The sequence below is a fragment of the Rutidosis leptorrhynchoides genome, chromosome 1, assembly GCF_046630445.1.
Source record: "Rutidosis leptorrhynchoides isolate AG116_Rl617_1_P2 chromosome 1, CSIRO_AGI_Rlap_v1, whole genome shotgun sequence".
Classification (NCBI taxonomy): domain Eukaryota; kingdom Viridiplantae; phylum Streptophyta; class Magnoliopsida; order Asterales; family Asteraceae; genus Rutidosis; species Rutidosis leptorrhynchoides.
This window is the reverse complement of record NC_092333.1, coordinates 453,409,559-453,428,862: the sequence shown is the minus strand read 5'-3', so window position 1 is coordinate 453,428,862 and position 19,304 is coordinate 453,409,559. Positions and strand designations below refer to the sequence as shown.

The 19,304-nt window shown below is 34.6% G+C and overlaps 1 protein-coding gene across 7 annotated transcripts; it reads left to right on the top strand.

The window, feature by feature from the left end:
- The first annotated feature begins 6,161 nt into the window (after positions 1-6,161).
- On the top strand, positions 6,162-11,433 carry LOC139873469 (acyl-CoA hydrolase 2-like). 7 transcript variants are annotated; one of them, XM_071861430.1, is made up of 17 exons: positions 6,162-6,306; positions 6,414-6,487; positions 6,898-6,960; positions 7,071-7,152; positions 7,227-7,267; positions 7,352-7,489; positions 7,685-7,762; positions 8,588-8,675; positions 8,824-8,936; positions 9,148-9,210; positions 9,298-9,353; positions 9,477-9,572; positions 9,677-9,733; positions 10,276-10,377; positions 10,540-10,588; positions 10,704-10,772; positions 11,114-11,433. In XM_071861430.1, the coding sequence occupies exons 1-17, from the start codon at positions 6,291-6,293 to the stop codon at positions 11,192-11,194; spliced, it is 1,266 nt and encodes a 421-aa protein (XP_071717531.1). In that variant the 5' UTR covers positions 6,162-6,290; the 3' UTR covers positions 11,195-11,433. The 7 variants fall into 7 exon arrangements, 6 of the variants coding, with proteins under 6 accessions (XP_071717531.1, XP_071717527.1, XP_071717520.1 ...); XM_071861426.1 differs by having other exon boundaries at positions 7,215-7,267; positions 7,364-7,489; XM_071861419.1 differs by having other exon boundaries at positions 6,414-6,506; positions 6,898-6,965; positions 7,364-7,489.
- Positions 11,434-19,304: the final 7,871 nt, after the last annotated feature.

The window sequence follows — 19,304 nt, the reverse complement described above, 5'->3', positions numbered from 1 at the left end:
ACTTCCTATCCATTTCTTCCCGAAACGCACTCATTTGCTCCGCAACGGTGGCCGCAACTCTAGCGTTAAACTCCGCGTCGTTCGTCTCGATCCCGTTTCTCGTCGCCATTCTAAGGAATGCAAAAGCGATTAGATCACGAACGTATAAAGCACACACACAACACCGCCCCATCTTGCTAAACACTAGTCGTACATCACTTGCTAGACACGATTTGTACCCGTAATAAGGTTTGCAAGTCCTTATTGCGCATACACGCCGTATCGGCTCGTTAGTACAACGACCGCCTCGCTCAATGATATATGCAAACGCAAACATAAACAAAACACAACGCAATCACATATTAATAATATCCACATATTAATATAAACGTTAGTCCTCCTACAAACAAGGCACTAACTATAACTCATTCCTACCCGTAATCCTACAAGTCCCGCAACAAATTAAGCACACACAAAAGTCTAAGTCTAGGCACCTATCTCAAGTCACCTAAATCCCTTAGACCATGCTCTGATACCACTTGTAACAACCCAAACCAAACCACTTTCGAACCCGTTTAAAGTATCACAAAAAAAAAAAATTATTTTTGTTGCACAGCTATTGGCGCGGCGCGCCAAAAGGCCTGGACAGGCTGCTGTCCCAAAAAGTCAAAAACATGAAAATGTTTGACCACTTCCCGACGTATTTAGACAAAAAACTTTTCACAACATATTCATATATGAAAAACTAACACGTTCCATTCATAAAATAAGTTTTACGAGACCGGGCCCACATCGTCCGTTTTACGACTTTCGTACAAAATACAAGTTTTCAACCACATGATTTTTAATACAAAATAAAGCCGAGCATGGCTATTGGGGATACGCTACCCAATTCTAATCGAATCCAAAAGCATGCCTCTAAAGCAACTACGCAAGTCCACTAGTCCCCGCACTTACCCGAGCCGCCGCGTCCATGCAATCTATAAAAATGTCAACAACGAGAGGGTAAGCGAACGCTTAGTGAGTGAGAATATACTACATACATATATATGCATAAAATGGACACGCCACATAAATAAACAAATACCGCATACCGAAGCATCCAAGCATAAAGGCAAGCTAATCTAAGCATACCGTACGATCACTAAGCAACAAGCTAACAACATCAACAATGAGTAAGTTCACCAACGACAATGTGAACAAATGCCAATAAGCTACACCCGGAGGGTTAGCTACATCACGACAATACAACATTATACGTATATAATATTTAACATGCTAAACAATCACAAACACAATATGGTTAACCATAACGCTATTGTGCTACCGGCTCGTGGTTCACACCATACGTATTTGAGTCATACTCTTTTATAATGCTACTGGCTCGTGGTTCACACTTTGACGCTACCGGCTCGTGGTTCACGCTTCGTTTTATAGTGCTACCGGCTTGTGGTTCACACTCGATGCTACCGGCTCGTGGTTCACATCTATTTTTATAGTGCTACCGGCTCGTGGTTCACACTCGATGCTACCGGCTCGTGGTTCACATCTATTTTTATAGTGCTACCGGCTGGTGGTTCATACTCGATGCTACCGGCTCGTGGTTCACATCTATTTTTATAGTGCTACCGGCTCGTGGTTCACACTCGATGCTACCATAACATCCATAAACAAATACGCCATAAACATGAACGCATAATTATTCCACTCACAATATTAACCCTTCGCCATTGGGGTTATATAATCCACATCACCCCGCCCATGTGATAACGTACACACAAAGTGTGCACCTCGTCAAATGTGGTCAACCAAAACGCACAACCGTGCCAATTGGACCTATACACAAGTCCATCAATCCACCTATACGTGAAGTGAGCTCTATAACCGAGAACCACTTCACCCGACCCGCACCCATCCTACACATACATATGCATATAGGATATTAACACTCACCTTGAAGTCTTGATGGATGCCAAACCAAAATCCGAAATCGCCGATGGAATGTATCTATTCCATTTATCACAAATACAACAACACAATTAGGGTGGATTTACAAATCAACCTAAATTGACAACTAGTGCAATTTTGACCCAAATGCACTTCCAAGCACAAACCGCCCCCAAACTAACCAATAATCACTAATTCAAGTGAGAATGGTCCTAATATGTCAATCAAACCCAAACATAGGTGTTAAACACCTATCTTGCCCAAAATGACACTTAAACCCTAATTTGACCCATAAGAAGTCAATATCACGCCATTAGCAAGTTTTGACACCAAAACATATATAACTCGGTTTTATACTTCAACTTAATCCATTTTAAGTTTATAACCCTTATTAAATCGACAATTGGGTCATAATCATCAACAAACCCTAATTTTGACTCTAGTCAAAATTAGTCAACCCAAATTCACCTAAAGTGGTTCCAACACTTCCATAATCACTAAACCTAGTGATTAAACTCAAGATTAAAGCCTAATCAAGGCCAAATCGTCAACCAACCCAAAACCCGCCAAGTGACAAGAATAACTAGTCACCATAAACCCATTTCATCATCTAAGAGGGTTTCACAGCAAATCAAACTCAAACCCTAACTTGAATATCAAATCTAACAAATGTAATTCGGAGTTTGAACTTACCAATACCGCCATAATGATGCCGTTGACGAGTAGAACAACTTTAAAACCCGAGCTTTGGTGAGAATCCAACTCCTTCTTCTCTAAATCAAGCTCTCTCTCACTAAAAGTGGGTTTCTCACTCTAGGGTTTGATGAGAGTGTTTGATGAGTGAAATGTGATCCAAAATGATCAATGGATCAGTTTTGATGACCCCAAACCGACCCCAAGTGAAAAGACCAAAGTACCCCTCATTTAAACCCTTTAAAAATGCTGAAAATTGCATCAGCAGCAATCGGAGCGCCGCTTCAAAAGGTGGCGCGCCGCTCCACCCTTCAGGTCAGTTTTCAGTAACTTGTTTTGGCTATAACTTTTTGACCGTAGCTCCGTTTTCGATGAATCAAATATCGTTGGAAACGTAATAAGATTTTCTTTCCAGTGGTAAGGCTTTGAAACATCAACTCAAACTTTATTTGGGGTTGAAAAGATACGTACACACGTTGTCACTTCAGACAACGTCCAGTTTCCTTCGACGTTCGAGCAAGCAACACGTACGTGCTTCGTACACTTCATACACGCATCGTACACCATAAATACATTATGTACAATAAATATTTGGGTCTTACATTTTAAAAAATGCTTAACACAACAACATCTAAAACGGCGCTTAACACATTGAACGTGTTCCCCTCTGTAAATACACAACGCTACGTTAAATATGAATACGCAGCCTGAAAGCCCCCGCCGCAATGCGCGGGCCGGTCCGGACTAGTTTCAAAAGAAACTAACTAATATATCTATATAACTAATTTATGTAAATATAAATGTGACAAACGTATCATGTTATGCGTCAAAAGCGTTATGCATGGCTTAGTAATTTTTGTGTGAAAATATTAGCGGATTTCGAGCATAATAGACATATGGACATATCTAGGGATGGCAATGGGCTAGAAGAAACCCGTGACCCGTGGGTACCCGGTCCGCGATGGGCGGGTAAATTCATTAAATCTTACCCACGGGCACGGGTACGGGTAAAAAATTATACCCGTCAACGGGTCGCGGGCGGGTCGCGGACGGGTCGCGGACGGGTCGCGGGTACATACTACCCGTTGCGGATAAAACCCGACCCGTGAATACATGAGACTTTTCTTAATTTACCCTCGAGTTTATACTTACAATTATTAATTTAGAAAGTTAATTTACTTGTAATTGAATAATGATTAATAATTTAATATTATATACAAGTAAAAAACATAATTTTCACGTCATTTTAGATATAACTTGTATATATATTTTTATAATTAATAAAATTATTTGGGTTTTCTAATAAAAAAGTTGTATAGATTATTACCCGCGGGTTACCCGCGGGTCACGGGTACCGGCAGGTCACGGGCATGGGCAAAGCATTTTTACCCGCGGGCGGGTAACGGGTCTCAACGTGCAAAAAAGAAACCCGACGGGCGGGTCGCGGGTATATAGACTCCGTGCCCATTGTCCGCGGGCGCCATCCCTAGACATATCATGCACATTAATTCACATATTTTATTAAATTATTTACTTGTAAAAACTATATTAAAAGCATAATAAATCTAGTTATCCTAGACTTAAAAGTATTTATTATATATACTTAAAATAAAAAGTCATCATTTGAGAAAATTTTGGAAAGAAATCTTTGAGTAACATTTTTTGAATGTACGGAGTAATATTATAATTTAAAAATAATTGTAGATTGTAATATAATAATAATAATTGTATATAATTATATAATCTATACATATAACCTATACATATAACAATTCATAAATAACTTTCAACCAAAATTAAGAATAACTTTTTCGTTTATATATATGTATAGATAGATAGATAATTACAGTTGAGTACCAATTAAATAGTACTCGTATGATCCTACCACTATATATATATACTAGTAAAATGACCCGTGGAATCACGGGTTTGTTTAAATAAAAGAGTTTAATGATACATTTTAGGTGTTAAGTGAATTTAAACGCTAAAGTCATTTAGTTTAATGACCCGACGGATTCCGACTAAGAAACTTCTCGTTGTTTTTACAGACACATTGATATACTTAACTTGGTCAGAATAAACTACATATATTCTCTCACCATCATCTTCCAATTTTCATCACAATTACTATTTTCCTTGTCATAAAAGCCTACGTAGAACATTTTATTGAGACGTGTATTTCGCATACATATGTAACGTAATTAATCTCGTAAAGAAAACTCATATTTGAATTTGAATAATAATATAATAATAATTAATAATTAATGAGAGTGAATTTTTTTCTTAAAAAACATGAAATAAATAAATAAATAGATTTAATTTAATTAGTCATTAATTAGATTAATGACATCACCTTAAGGGCTTAGGTTTTTTTTTTTCTTTTTGATTTTTTCTTCTAATTTTCATCACAATTACTATTTTCCTTATAATAAAAGCCTACATAGAACCTTTTATTGAGACGTGTATTTCGCATACATATATAACGTAATTAATCTCGTAAAGAGAACTAATAATTGAATTTGAATAATAATATAATAATAATTAATGAGAGTGAATTTTTTTTCCCAAAAACATGAAATAAATAAATAAGTAGATTTAATTTAATTAGTTATTAATTAAATTAATGACATCACCTTAAGGATTTAGATTTTTTTCTTTTTCATTTTAATTTTTTCTTAACAAAAGAATTAGGCTAATAATGACATCATTATTATAGGATTTTAATAGAAACTATATATATATATATATATATATATATATATATATATATATATATATATATGGGCAGGATCAATGGGGAAGTAACCAATCGGGGGAAGCAAATTTTTTTTTTTCGTTTTTTTTTGAATTTTTTTTTTCCGGCATCAAGATCACACGAAAATATGAACATTTAGAAGAGACACTTCGTGATGAATGTTATTATTTAGGCGGGAAAACGATCGACAAAAATAACATTCAAGATAATATTGTTCGTTAAGAATATGAAGGTTTTTTTCCCCATGTTTTGTGAAGTAAAATTTAGCCCGATTTAGAGTTTAGGGTTTAGGGTTTAGGATTTAGGGTTTGGCCGTTCGTGTTAAAAACTCAATCTAAATCCTAAATCTAAACCCTAAACCCTAAATTTCTAAACCCTAATATCTAAACCCTAATATCTAAACCCCAATAGCTAAAACCTCAAAATACGCTCGAAAAACACGATAATTGTTATATATTACTTCTTCGAGCGTTTTCCCGCCAAAATAAAAACATTTATCACAAAGTGTCTCTACTAAATATTCATATTTTCATCTCATCTATAATGTTCGTGAGCAAAGTTTTTTCAAAAAACGAAAAAAAAAAGTTTTTGCTTCCCCCCCTTCCCCCCGCTTTCCCCCGAATGGTTACTTCCCTCTTATCCTACCACTATATATATATATATATATATATATATATATATATATATATATATATATATATATATATATATATATATATATATATATATATATATATATATATATAAAATATAATATAATATAATATATTCTTTTAACAAAACAAAATTAAAAAATTAAGCAGCCTTTCGTACCATCACTGTGCACCTACTCTTCGAGAAATCTTATATTCCGTAATATAATAACCTGCACCATTTGATCATATAATAATTGCGTGGTTGCTGTCAAATTCTAAAAATGGAATACTATGCAGGTAAACTTAACAATTAAACCCTAATTAATCACAAAAAACTTACATACGAATCACATATGTTATTACAATTTCACTCTGCCTGTTCTGACTTTTGTTTCTGTTTGCAGTTATCGAGTTTCTAGGAGACGTACCTGTGCTTCAGAAACTACCGATTTCATCGATAACAAATATTGCTCAACATGTTATAACTAAACGTTACAGTATTTATATCTTTCAATTGCAATTTAAATTTGTTATCAAATTCGATTTTATTGTACTTCCTGGATGTTTAATTAGTATACATTACATAATTTCGTACAGTAGTTGTTATTGGAGTAATAAAAGTTATAGATTATAGATAGGTTGAATTTTTGACGGATATAATTTGTGTTACTAGTTTGACTTGAAAGTCAACGTAAGTAAATGATATACTTCTTTATCCCAACTTGTTTTAAATAATTAATTCCTCCGTAAAATAATGACCTGAAATTACTAATTAATATATGCATTGTATTTCATCATTTATCATGTGTATATAAGCGTTAAAGTAGTTTTAACGTTTTGATACAATGTTACTTCAACTAACGTGATTGTGATGTTTTATTTTTGAAGATTCTGGGGAGTATGTTTTCAAAGAAGGGGAACTTGGGGATGGAATATACTTTATTTTGGAGGGTGAGGTAATTTTTCTATATTGCCCCATTAATTTGATGGTGAATTGGTTGGTTCATGATCATTATATCATTAAAGTAATTCGGTTAAATTTGGTAATTCTTCGTTTGCAGGTGGAAGCATATCGTCCATTCAGTGCAGATAAACAAGATTGTCAAGTTTTTCAGTGGAACAAATTTGATCATTTCACCCGAAGTGAGTGGTCATACACTGCTCCACCCTTTTGGTCTTTGTTATTTAACTCATTATGATCCTAGGCTATTTGGCAGGTGAATCTATTGGACAAGAACGCATTATTGCGTTGACTAAGGTAGTTTCTATACTTCAGTTGTACACAATTATGTATATGACATGATAATATGAATAAAACATTGTCAAAGTATGCTCACTTTAGCTATTGTTACAGCTGACCTGCTTAATGCTACCCCACAAATACAGTCCCCTGATGCATCCAAAATCAATTTGGAGTGCAGATATGAATCTTGAGACGATTGCACCCGTTGAGCATATATTATCTTTGGATCCACTGGATGTATGTCGTACTTGAGCCATATTAGCCATCTTTTGTTGATAAACAATATCAGGATTTTCATTATGCTATGTCTTTACTAACTCCTATGATAGGGAACTTGCATAATTATTTATTTTTTGAACGAATTTCTTTGACTTAATTTCGGAAGTTTTTTGATCATACTTTTTTTTTTTTTTTTTTTTTTTTTTTTTTAAGGTGAACACCTTTAGAGGCATCACCTTGAAAGGAGCACCAAAATCCAATAAAGTGTATGGAGGGCAGTTTATGGGACAGGCATGAAGCTTTTATATTCTATCAAGATTTGCAGCATTTCATGTTTTTGTGTGTGCTTATAATAAAGATTAAAGATACTTTATAAACAATGGTGGTAACTTTAGTGTAAATATCCTAGTTACTTATGAGAAAATCTTCATAATATGATAAATTTCAATCTAACATAAGAAAATAAGCCTCACCATATTTAAAAGACCGTAAGAGAGTAAGCTTTGCCCTATATATGTGTACAAAATATAGGTTCGGTTTAGATATGCTCCCTTCTCATATATGAAGATTATATATAGAATGGAAATTTTCATTTACAAATCATAATGAACTATAGGTAACACAAAAAAAGATCTTAAATGATTAATCTGTAGTTATTTTTGATTTGGAACCCTTGACACATTTGTTTCTGTGTATGCACTATGAAAGTGAATTGTTTGATAAAGGCTGCAATATGGATCATATGTACTCAGTGCTAAAAACAGAAAAAAATTTCACCGGGGGCGAATTTTTTTTTAAAGCGTAGCAACTCTTTTTGGGTAAAATATGGAGGTTTTGGGGCAAAAATATGGTGATTTTGGGGCAAAATGTGGAGGGTTTATGGGCAAGATATGAAGGTTTTGGGGCAAAATATGGAGGTTTTGGGGCAAAAAAAATCCACCGGGGGCAAAATCGAAAAACCCAAAATTTCTACACTAAAAATTGCAAATCGACTGGGGGCATCTGCCCCCCTGCCCTATTCTGTTTCCGCCACTGTATGTACTTAAATGCACTATATAAATTGCATCATATGGCATAATGTGATTTTCGCATTCGTCTATGGTGATTTATTTTCAGGCGTTGGCTGCAGCATCAAAAACTGTTAATTTTCTTAAAGTTTTACATAGCTTTCACGCTCACTTCCTTCTTGCTGGGGATGTAAAAAGTAAGTTATTTTTATTTTTACGGTTTTTACTTTCTTATGGTATGCACCACAAGTTTCCCAAATCTATAACGATAAGTTTTAAAACATGCACTCAGTAATATGCATTTCCTGTTTTTCAAGCTATTTTGTTATTTATGAACATCTGCAGCTCCTATCATATATCAAGTTGAGCGGGTACGTGATGTGCCTAATCTTGCTACTCGACGGGTGAAAGCAATACAAAAAGAGAAAGTTGTATTTTGTTTGATAGCATCCTTTCATGTAAGGTCCCAATGAATCATAGAGATTTATAGTTGATTTTATCCTTATACTTTCTTTTTCGCTAAGAAGGTTGTTTTATTTGTATCATGTATGCTACACTGATAATGTTTGTAGTTTGTATATGTATATCATTGCATTAAATCTATATGACATCATGCCCTTATAATAAATGTTTCCAATTCACTATATTTTTGATGGATTGCACTTACAGATTGAAGAAGAGGGGTTTGATCACCAAGAACCGACAATGCCCGTAATGCCTGACCCGGAAACGGTAACCAAATTCTTGTGTTTTAAATGATTCAATCGGCTTTTTTTTTTTTTTTTTTTTTTTATTATTTCTGAAATCCTACGGTAGCAGATTGTTGCAAAGCATGGGTTAGAAGAGGGTGTTATGCTTCCACGTAATCATCTTAGGTTCGATTTTGTATCCTTAACAACTGATTTTCTATGCAAATCTTAGTGTGATTTATGTGCAAACATGTTAGTTTTAAATCATGAAATTTTTGGAAGTTGTTTAACTATGGAATTGATGAACAGAACCGAAGTTTCCACTTCAACGTCTGTCCCGTGGCCCACAGAAATCAGGCCTTTTGATACTAAAGATTATTCACGATACACTAGACGCTCTCCAAGGTTGTTTTCTAGTTTTTATTTAAATTTAATACATCAAATTTTTTCTTGTTATGTAGGCTTGCATGGTGTGACAACTTTCTAGTTATCTGTAAAACAAATTGCAGTGTCAGTTACTGGTTGAGGGCAAAAGGTAAACTTCCTGATGACCCAGCTTTGCACAGGTAAGAAACTGAATGATAAAGGTGACAATTTTGACCCATTTATTTATGATATATGTATTATCCATAAAAGGTAGCTATATATTGGTCACCTGTTTTTGAGTTATGTTTGTGAGCTTGAAAGAACAAGTGGATGATAAAGGTGACAAATTCGACCCATTTATTTATGAACGGGTCCACAAAGGTTATGTTTTCTTATCTAATGAGTCAAATAAAAGATCAGTTGAGAAGGAAAGGGTTTAATTGAGTTGAATGTGTAGAAAATCTCCTAAATTGTATACATTATCCATAACACTTTTAAAATCACTTTGTTCAAAAGATCTGTATCATTTTTAGTAAACGTGTTTGCAAAACGAATTATTTATCATACCAAATTCATATAGTATATGGATAAATATAGTTGACAGTTAATCCAACCTGGCCACTTTGGACCTAAATAAAGTTACTTGTGCTGATGTGGGCCTATTTGTCTCCTTATCTACCCCGCCCGAATCGCCTATATTTAAGCCTCTAAGAATTATCTTGATTCCCGTTCCAAATAACAGGTGTGTTGGTGCGTACTTCTCAGATCTGCTATTCATTCAAATCAGTTTGAATCCACACCGTAAAGAGGGCGTTACAGCAATCTCTACTAGTCTGGACCATTCGTAAGTCAATATATGCTTTAACAGTCTCACTACATTCAAGCAGTGTTTGATTGGATAAATTTTCAGGATTTTACCTTTTAAAACCTCATCTTGGAAAATTTCATATAAAATTTCTTGTTGACTACTACGTTTTCCAAAATATCTGTCTTTTTTCCTTTTCAGGATGTGGTTTCACAGGAACTTTAGAGCAGATGATTGGTTATTATACGTGGTAAGTTTCAAAGAGCGGTATAAGGTGTTCCAATATAACGTTTGTTAACACACTACAGATTACAACCAAAGAAAATGTTCATAAATTGTTCCCTTAACTTTAATTTATGATACAGATCGACAGTCCTTGTGCTTATAATGCACGAGGCTTTTCTCGTGGTCAAGTGTTCAATAGAAAGGGAGAGGTAACTACAGCTTAACTTTACCTATGGTTATACTAGGGTGACAAATGGGCGGGTTAGGTAAGGAACCAAAATAAATTTGGGTCAAAACTGATTTAAAACTACATGTTTGCGCATGGATCTCTTGTGAATCATCAGGATGCTAACCCCTAGGCCCCTTTGGGGTTTCTTATGGGTCAAGTATATCACAAAAGTAATGATTTGTCTGATCTTGTGTAAGATTGGTGTTAATTTTGAAATATGACATGTCAAGTACAAAAAGAAAATCCTACATCAAATCTTATTTTTTTCTTGCTATTCGAGAGTATTCCGAACTAATGACTAATTTTATTTTCATGTTGCAGCTTGTTTTGTCTGCAATGCAGGTGGGCGTTGTAAGAACACTAAAGATGCCATCTAATTCCACTACTGAATCGAAGTTATAGCTCTGTCGTATATTCATACAAATATTGTTGTATTATTATTGTTGTTATTAATTTTTTATATTAATGAGGCTGGCTTAGAAAATAAAGGGTAGGAGTATCAACGATTATCTTCGAATAAGAAAATATGGATGTCATATTGAAAAATCATGGCAACATATAATCGAAAACCTTTTTCTTTCTTTATATAAGTTTCATCTAGCTTAAATTTTATGGGGCTTAGAATGATATTCGAGTTTAAGAAAGAGTTCAAATTTCTTCATGATGATGTGTTTTCATTCGATAATGAAATAACATTACTGTTTAAGCTCATGTTGGAAATTTCATGTGCTTTTTGGATTTGCCATGGTACCGAAAAGGATAAATCTTTTGAAGTTACATCGGGGAGTTATCTAATTACTATGAATGAAGGCATCCACAGTTTAAGAGACTGGCAAGAATGTTGCATCTTTACACAGGGTCAATGGCTTGATCCACTCAAAACTCCCGTTAAGAAACATAACGTGACCTTAGAAAATTAATTGCACCTAATGAGATTTGAGTCTTAAAGCTCTCATTCTGTTGTGTATTGGTTGTTAATTACCCACATGGCCACATACAAAAATAACAACGAAAGAAAGTAACAAATGTATTGGTGTAAAACATATGAATGGTAGGAATGGTTAGTTAACGTCGGTGTTAGTGTATTAGTGGTGATTGACTTTCCACAAGGGAGGTGAGGGGTTCGACCCCTGAGTTCCAAAATATTTTCATTAAGGTTACCCGCTCATTTCATGGGTCGGGGAGGTCTCGGACGTCTTGTGTTCGAGTGATGGTTTTACCACACGCGATGCTCGTATTAATTCGCTGTGGGGACTTTTTTATGAGGGGCGGTAGGATTGGTCTCAGACGTCTTGTGTTCGAGCATCACTCGAGAGGGTGGGGACTTTTTCATGAGGGGCGGTAGGATTGTAGGATTGTAGGCTTGTTCTAAATAAATGGTTACCTTTAGGCTTAAACTAGTTTTTGAACCCTCGCTTCGCGCCGGGGGTTCGATTTTTAATGTATTTTATTGTGTTTAGTTACGGAGTCTGCGAGTGAAAAATCAACATATATATGAAAAGTACCCTAAATATTTAGCGTTTTTTTTAAAAGTGTCCGTTTTGCGTATAGTTAGTGACATTGTGTTCATAAAATTATTTCGAGTTTAAGGATGGTGTCGAAAAAATTTAACTCGTTGCGAGCGAGAAGATATGACCTGTTGAATATTTGAGTGGAGTTTATTTAAGATATTTTATGAAAATTTTGATTTGACGCTTTAACCCCCTGTGTTGGGGGCCAATTTTAATTTTTGAAAAAAGTGTGGGGGGCTTTTGTGGTGTCACTTGAAAGAAAGAAGGGAGAGGGGAAAAAAGTGAAAAGACGAAAATACCCCTGACACTATTCATAAGTTTTGTCTAATATACTAGTTTTCGAACCCTCGCTTCGCGCCGGGGGTTCGATTTTTAATGTATTTTATTGTGTTTAGTTACGTAGCCTGCGAGTGAAAAATCAACATATATGAATAGTACCCTAAATATTTAGCGTTTTTTAAAAAGTGTCCGTTTTGCGTATAGTTAGTGACATTGTGTTCATAAAATTATTTTGAGTTTAAGGATGGTGTCGGAAAAATTTAACTCGTTGCGAGCGAGAAGATATGACCTGTTGAATATTTGAGTGGAGTTTATTTAAGATATTTTATGAAAATTTTGATTTGACGCTTTAACCCCCTGTGTTGGGGGTCGATTTTAATTTTTGAACAAAGTGTGGGGGGCTTGTGTGGTGTTACTTGAAAGAAAGAAGGGAAAAAGGGGGAAAAAAGGTGAGAGGATGAAAGTACCCAAATTTTGATTTGACGCTTTAACCCCCTGTGTTGGGGGTCGATTTTAATTTTTGAACAAAGTGTGGGGGGCTTGTGTGGTGTTACTTGAAAGAAAGAAGGGGAAAAGGGGGGAAAAAGGTGAGAGGACGAAAGTACCCTGATACTATTCATAAGTGTTTGTCTAATAGTTAATATGGTAATGGTAATGCTTACATTATGAAATTAAAATGTAAATTATGAAATGTCCCGTTCTTATTGATTAAAAACGTTCCATATTAATTGACTTCGTTGCGAGGTTTTGACCTCTATATGAGACGCTTTTCAAAGACTACATTCATTTTAAAACAAACCATGACCTTTATTTCATCAGTAAAGGTTTAAAAAGCTTTACGTAGATTATCAAATAATGATAATCTAAAATATCCTGTTTACACACGATCATTACATAATGGTTTACAATACAAATATTTTACAACAAAATAAGTTTCTTGAATGCAGTTTTTACACAATATCATACAAGCATGGACTCCAAATCTCGTCCTTATTTAAGTATGCGACAGCGGAAACTCTTAATAATCACCTGAGAATAAACATGCTTAAAACGTCAACAAAAATGTTGGTGAGTTATAGGTTTAACCTATATATATCAAATCATAATAATAGACCACAAGATTTCATATTTCAATACACATCCCATACATAGAGATAAAAATCATTCATATGGTGAACACCTGGTAACCGACATTAACAAGATGCATATATAAGAATATCCCCATCATTCCGGGACACCCTTCGGATATGATATAAATTTCGAAGTACTAAAGCATCCGGTACTTTGTGTAACACCCCGTTTTTCTCCGTACATGATTTATAGGTGTATTGTGTATGTACGACAGGCGTATGAAGGGTTCGATACATGTTTGGGTGTTAAAGTCTTGTATGCGAGAAAATGTGTCAGGCCATGTTGGGTGTCGCGGCGCGACAAAGGGAGCCGCGGCGCGGCGTTTCAAATAAATCCAGATCAGAAAGCTTGTTAACAAAGTCACCAGTTCGAGGCAATCGTCGCGGCGCGACGAATTAGGCCGCGGCGCGGCGAATGGTGTGAACTGGCACCAGATTCTTGTAAATTTAAATGAAGTTCAAGGGCAATTTGGTCTTTTCGCGTTTGAGCCAGATTTGAGGATTTAACCTCATCCATTCATTTCATTTCTCATTTTAATTTCCCTTTTCTTTTCATTTTTCCTCTCAAACTCAAACACCCATTTGATTTCAAAAGGATTTTTGGAAAGGAAGGATCGGGAGTTGATCCTTGGCGTAGTTGACAAGTGTGTTCTCCTCGTTCTTAGCTACACGGTGATACTAGTGGTAAGCTCTAACTCCGAAATTCATTTTCGTGTTCATCATTCAAGTTTAGGGCTTTTGATTGTATGATTCATAGGTGAAACCCATTTAGTTGTTAATTGAAGGTTAACACCAAGATTCGGGTTTTTTGTTGTTAATGTCGGGTTTTGGGTTTGGTGTGCAAGTTCATGCTTGTAAGACTTGTAAATGGTGTATAATCACTAGTATTAGTGATTATTGAGGTTTTGGGGACATTTAGGGTTCTTGGAGTTGACTAATTTTGACTAGAGCCAAAATTAGGGTTTGGTGATGATTTTGACCCGATTGTTGATTTATTAAGGTTTATAAACTTAAAATGGATTAAGTTGAAGTATTAAACCGAGTTAAATGTGTTTTGGTGTCAAGACTTGTAAACGGCGAGATTTTGACTTAATGGGTCAAAATTAGGGTTTTGGTGTCAAAATGGGTGAGACATGTGTTTAACACTTGTGTTTGGGTTTACTTGGCATATTAGGACCATTTTCACCCGTGTTAGTAATTATTGGTTAGTTTGGGCGCGGTTTGTACTTGGAATTACATTTGGGTCGAATTTGCACTAAGTGTCAAATTGGGTTGGTTTGTAAATCCAATCTAAGTGTGTTGTTGAATTTGTGATAATGGAATAGGTACTTTCCATTGACGAGTTGCGGATTACTTGGTTGCATTCATCAAGGCTTAAGGTGAGTGTTAATATCCTATATGCATATGTATGTGTAGGATGGGTGCGGGTCGGGTGAAGTGGTTCTCGGTTATAGAGCTCACTTCACATATAGGTGGATTGATGGACTTGTGTGTAGGTCCAATTGGCACGGTTGTGCGTTTTGGCTGACCATCTTTGACGAGGTACACACCTTGCGTGTACTCTATCACATGGGCGTGTGATGTGGATTATATAACTCCAATGGCGAAGGGTTAATATTGTGAGTGGAATAATTATGCGTGTACGTATATAATGTATTTATTTGTGTAGTATGAATGTGGTATTGTCGCGGTGTTCAAGACACCACATTCTAAGTAACGAGTAGTAGTGTCGCGGTGTTTAAGACACTACTCATTGTTTGATTGGCATGTGGTATTGTCGCGGTGGTTAAGACACCACATTGTCATGGGAGTGGAATTGTCGCGGTGTTCAAGACACCACTCATTATTTTGATTGACGTGTGGATTCGTCGAGGTGTTTAAGACGCCACATTGTCATGGGGGTGAATTAGTCGCGGTGTTTAAGACATCACCCGGGGGATTAGTGATTACGCGGTGTTTAAGTAACGCTAATGGATGTTACGAACTCCGACGGTCTCTTACGAGTATCGTTCCCTTGTACGATTGGTTAACCATGGTTATTGTGTTGTAAGCGTAAGAAAATTATGTTATTCGAGAGATATATACATATATATACATATATATTGTATACATATAATGTTGTATTGTCGTGTTGTAGCTAACCCTCCGGGTGTAGCTTATTGGCATTGTTCACATCGTTGTTGGCAAACTTATATTTTGTTGATGTATCTTTAGCTCATTGCTTAGTGATCTTACGGTATGCTTAGACTAGCTTGCCTTTATGTTTGGATGCTCCGGTATGCGGTATTTGCTATTTTGTGGCGTGTCCATTTTATGCATATATATGTATGTAGTATATTCGCACTCACTAAGCGTTAGCTTACCCTCTCGTTGTTGATATTTTTATAGGTTCGCATGCTTGGCGGCTCGAGTAAGCTTGGGAATTAGAGATCTCAGCTAGGTTGCTTTAGAAGATCTTGCTTTTGGACTCGATTAGGATTTGGGTAGCGTAGTCCCAAATCACCATGCTCGGTTTTGTGTAAACGTAACTAGTCGGGTCATAATGATTATAACCGGTTTACGATTTAATTAATGAACCATTGTATTAAGGAGTTTAAATCATTAATGTATGTTTTAAGTTCGATGAACTTACTTTGATAACAAATACGTTTTGGAATATGTGTAACGGGACCTAAAGTATTATTTAACGCGTATTAAAAGGAAAAAATTTTATGGGCCGGTTTTAATACGGGTTGGGTTGTTTCACTTTGGATGGGGTTTGTTAGGCCCAATAGATCTATCTTTAGGATTCGCGTCAATTAGGGTGTCTGTTCCCTGATTCTTAGATTACCAGACTTAATAAAAAGGGGCATATTCGATTTCGATAATTCAACCATAGAATGTAGTTTCACGTACTTGTGTCTATTTTGTAAATCATTTATAAAACCTGCATGTATTCTCATCCCAAAAATATTAGATTTTAAAAGTGGGACTATAACTCACTTTCACAGATTTTTACTTCGTCGGGAAGTAAGACTTGGCCACTGGTTGATTCACGAACCTATAACAATATATACATATATATATAAAAGTATGTTCAAAATATATTTACAACACTTTTAATATATTTTGATGTTTTAAGTTTATTAAGTCAGTTGTCCTCGTTAGTAACCTACAACTAGTTGTCCACAGTTAGATGTACAGAAATAAATCGATAAATATTATCTTGAATAAATCCACGACCCAGTGTATACGTATCTCAGTATTGATCACAACTCAAACTATATATATTTTGAAATCAACCTCAACCCTGTATAGCTAACTCCAACATTCACATATAGAGTGTCTATGGTTGTTCCGAAATATATATAGATGTGTCGACATGACAGGTCGAAACATTGTATACGTGTCTATGGTATCTCAAGATTACATAATATACAATACAAGTTGATTAAGTTATGGTTGGAATAGATTTGTTACCAATTTTCACGTAGCAAAAATGAGAAAAATTATCCAATCTTGTTTTACCCATAACTTCTTCATTTTAAATCCGTTTTGAGTGAATCAAATTGCTATGGTTTCATATTGAACTCTATTTTATGAATCTAAACAGAAAAAGTATAGGTTTATAGTCGGAAAAATAAGTTACAAGTCGTTTTTGTAAAGGTAGTCATTTCAGTCGAAAGAACGACGTCTAGATGACCATTTTAGAAAACATACTTCCACTTTGAGTTTAACCATAATTTTTGGATATAGTTTCATGTTCATAATAAAAATCATTTTCTCAGAATAACAACTTTTAAATCAAAGTTTATCATAGTTTTTAATTAACTAACCCAAAACAGCCCGCGGTGTTACTACTACGGCGTAAATCCGGTTTTACGGTGTTTTTCGTGTTTCCAGGTTTTAAATCATTAAGTTAGCATATCATATAGATATAGAACATGTGTTTAGTTGATTTTAAAAGTCAAGTTAGAAGGATTAACTTTTATTTGCGAACAAGTTTAGAATTAACTAAACTATGTTCTAGTGATTACAAGTTTAAACCTTCGAATAAGATAGCTTTATATGTATGAATCGAATGATGTTATGAACATCATTACTACCTCAATTTTCTTGGATAAACCTACTGGAAATGAGAAAAATAGATCTAGCTTCAAAGGATCCTTGGATGGCTTGAAAGTTCTTGAAGCAGAATCATGACACGAAAACAATTTCAAGTAAGATTTCCACTCGAAATAAGATTGTTATAGTTATAGAAATTGAATTAAAGTTTGAATATGATTATTACCTTGTATTAGAAAGATAACCTACTGTAAGTAACAAAGGTTTCTTGATCTTGGATGATTACTTGGAATGAATTTAGAAAACTTGGAAGTAAACTTGCAATCTTGGAAGTATTCTTGATTTTATGAAATTAGAACTTTTGGAATTTATGAAGAACACTTAGAACTTGAAGATAGAACTTGAGAGAGATCAATTAGATGAAGAAAATTGAAGAATGAAAGTGTTTGTAGGTGTTTTTGGTCGTTGGTGTATGGATTAGATATAAAGGATATGTAATTTTGTTTTCATGTAAATAAGTCATGAATGATTACTCATATTTTTGTAATTTTATGAGATATTTCATGCTAGTTGCCAAATGATGGTTCCCACATGTGTTAGGTGACTCACATGGGCTGCTAAGAGCTGATCATTGGAGTGTATATACCAATAGTACATACATCTAAAAGCTGTGTATTGTACGAGTACGAATACGAGTGCATACGAGTAGAATTGTTGATGAAACTGAACGAGGATGTAATTGTAAGCATTTTTGTTAAGTAGAAGTATTTTGATAAGTGTATTGAAGTCTTTCAAAAGTGTATAAATACATATTAAAACACTACATGTATATACATTTTAACTGAGTCGTTAAGTCATCGTTAGTCGTTACATGTAAGTGTTGTTTTGAAACCTTTAGGTTAACGATCTTGTTAAATGTTGTTAACCCAATGTTTATAATATCAAATGAGATTTTAAATTATTATATTATCATGATATTATCATGTATGAATATCTCTTAATATGATATATATACATTAAATGTCTTTACAACGATAATCGTTACATATATGTCTCGTTTAAAAATCATTAAGTTAGTAGTCTTGTTTTTACATGTGTAGTTCATTGTTAATATACTTAATGATATGTTTACTTATCATAGTATCATGTTAACTATATATATATCCATATATATGTCATCATATAGTTTTTACAAGTTTTAACGTTCATGAATCACCAGTCAACTTGGGTGGTCAATTGTCTATATGAAACATATTTTAATTAATCAAGTCTTAACAAGTTTGATTGCTTAACATGTTGGAAACATTTAATCATGTAAATATCAATCTCAATTAATATATATAAACATGGAAAAGTTCGGGTCACTACAAATTATGTGTTTAAACAAAAAATGATTAGGGCCCAACCGGGTTCAAGGGGGAAAAAAGGTGAGAGGACGAAAGTACCCTGATACTATTCATAAGTGTTTGTCTAATAGTTAATATGGTAATGGTAATGCTTACATTATGAAATTAAAATGTAAATTATGTGTTTAAACAAAAAATGATT

Coding starts and splice junctions, on each gene's coding strand:
- LOC139873469 (XM_071861401.1), top strand. Junction 6,966..7,070: donor ACTTTATTTTGGAGGGTGAG/GTAATTTTTCTA, acceptor CTTCGTTTGCAG/GTGGAAGCATATCGTCCATT. Junction 8,676..8,823: donor TCTTGCTGGGGATGTAAAAA/GTAAGTTATTTT, acceptor GAACATCTGCAG/CTCCTATCATATATCAAGTT.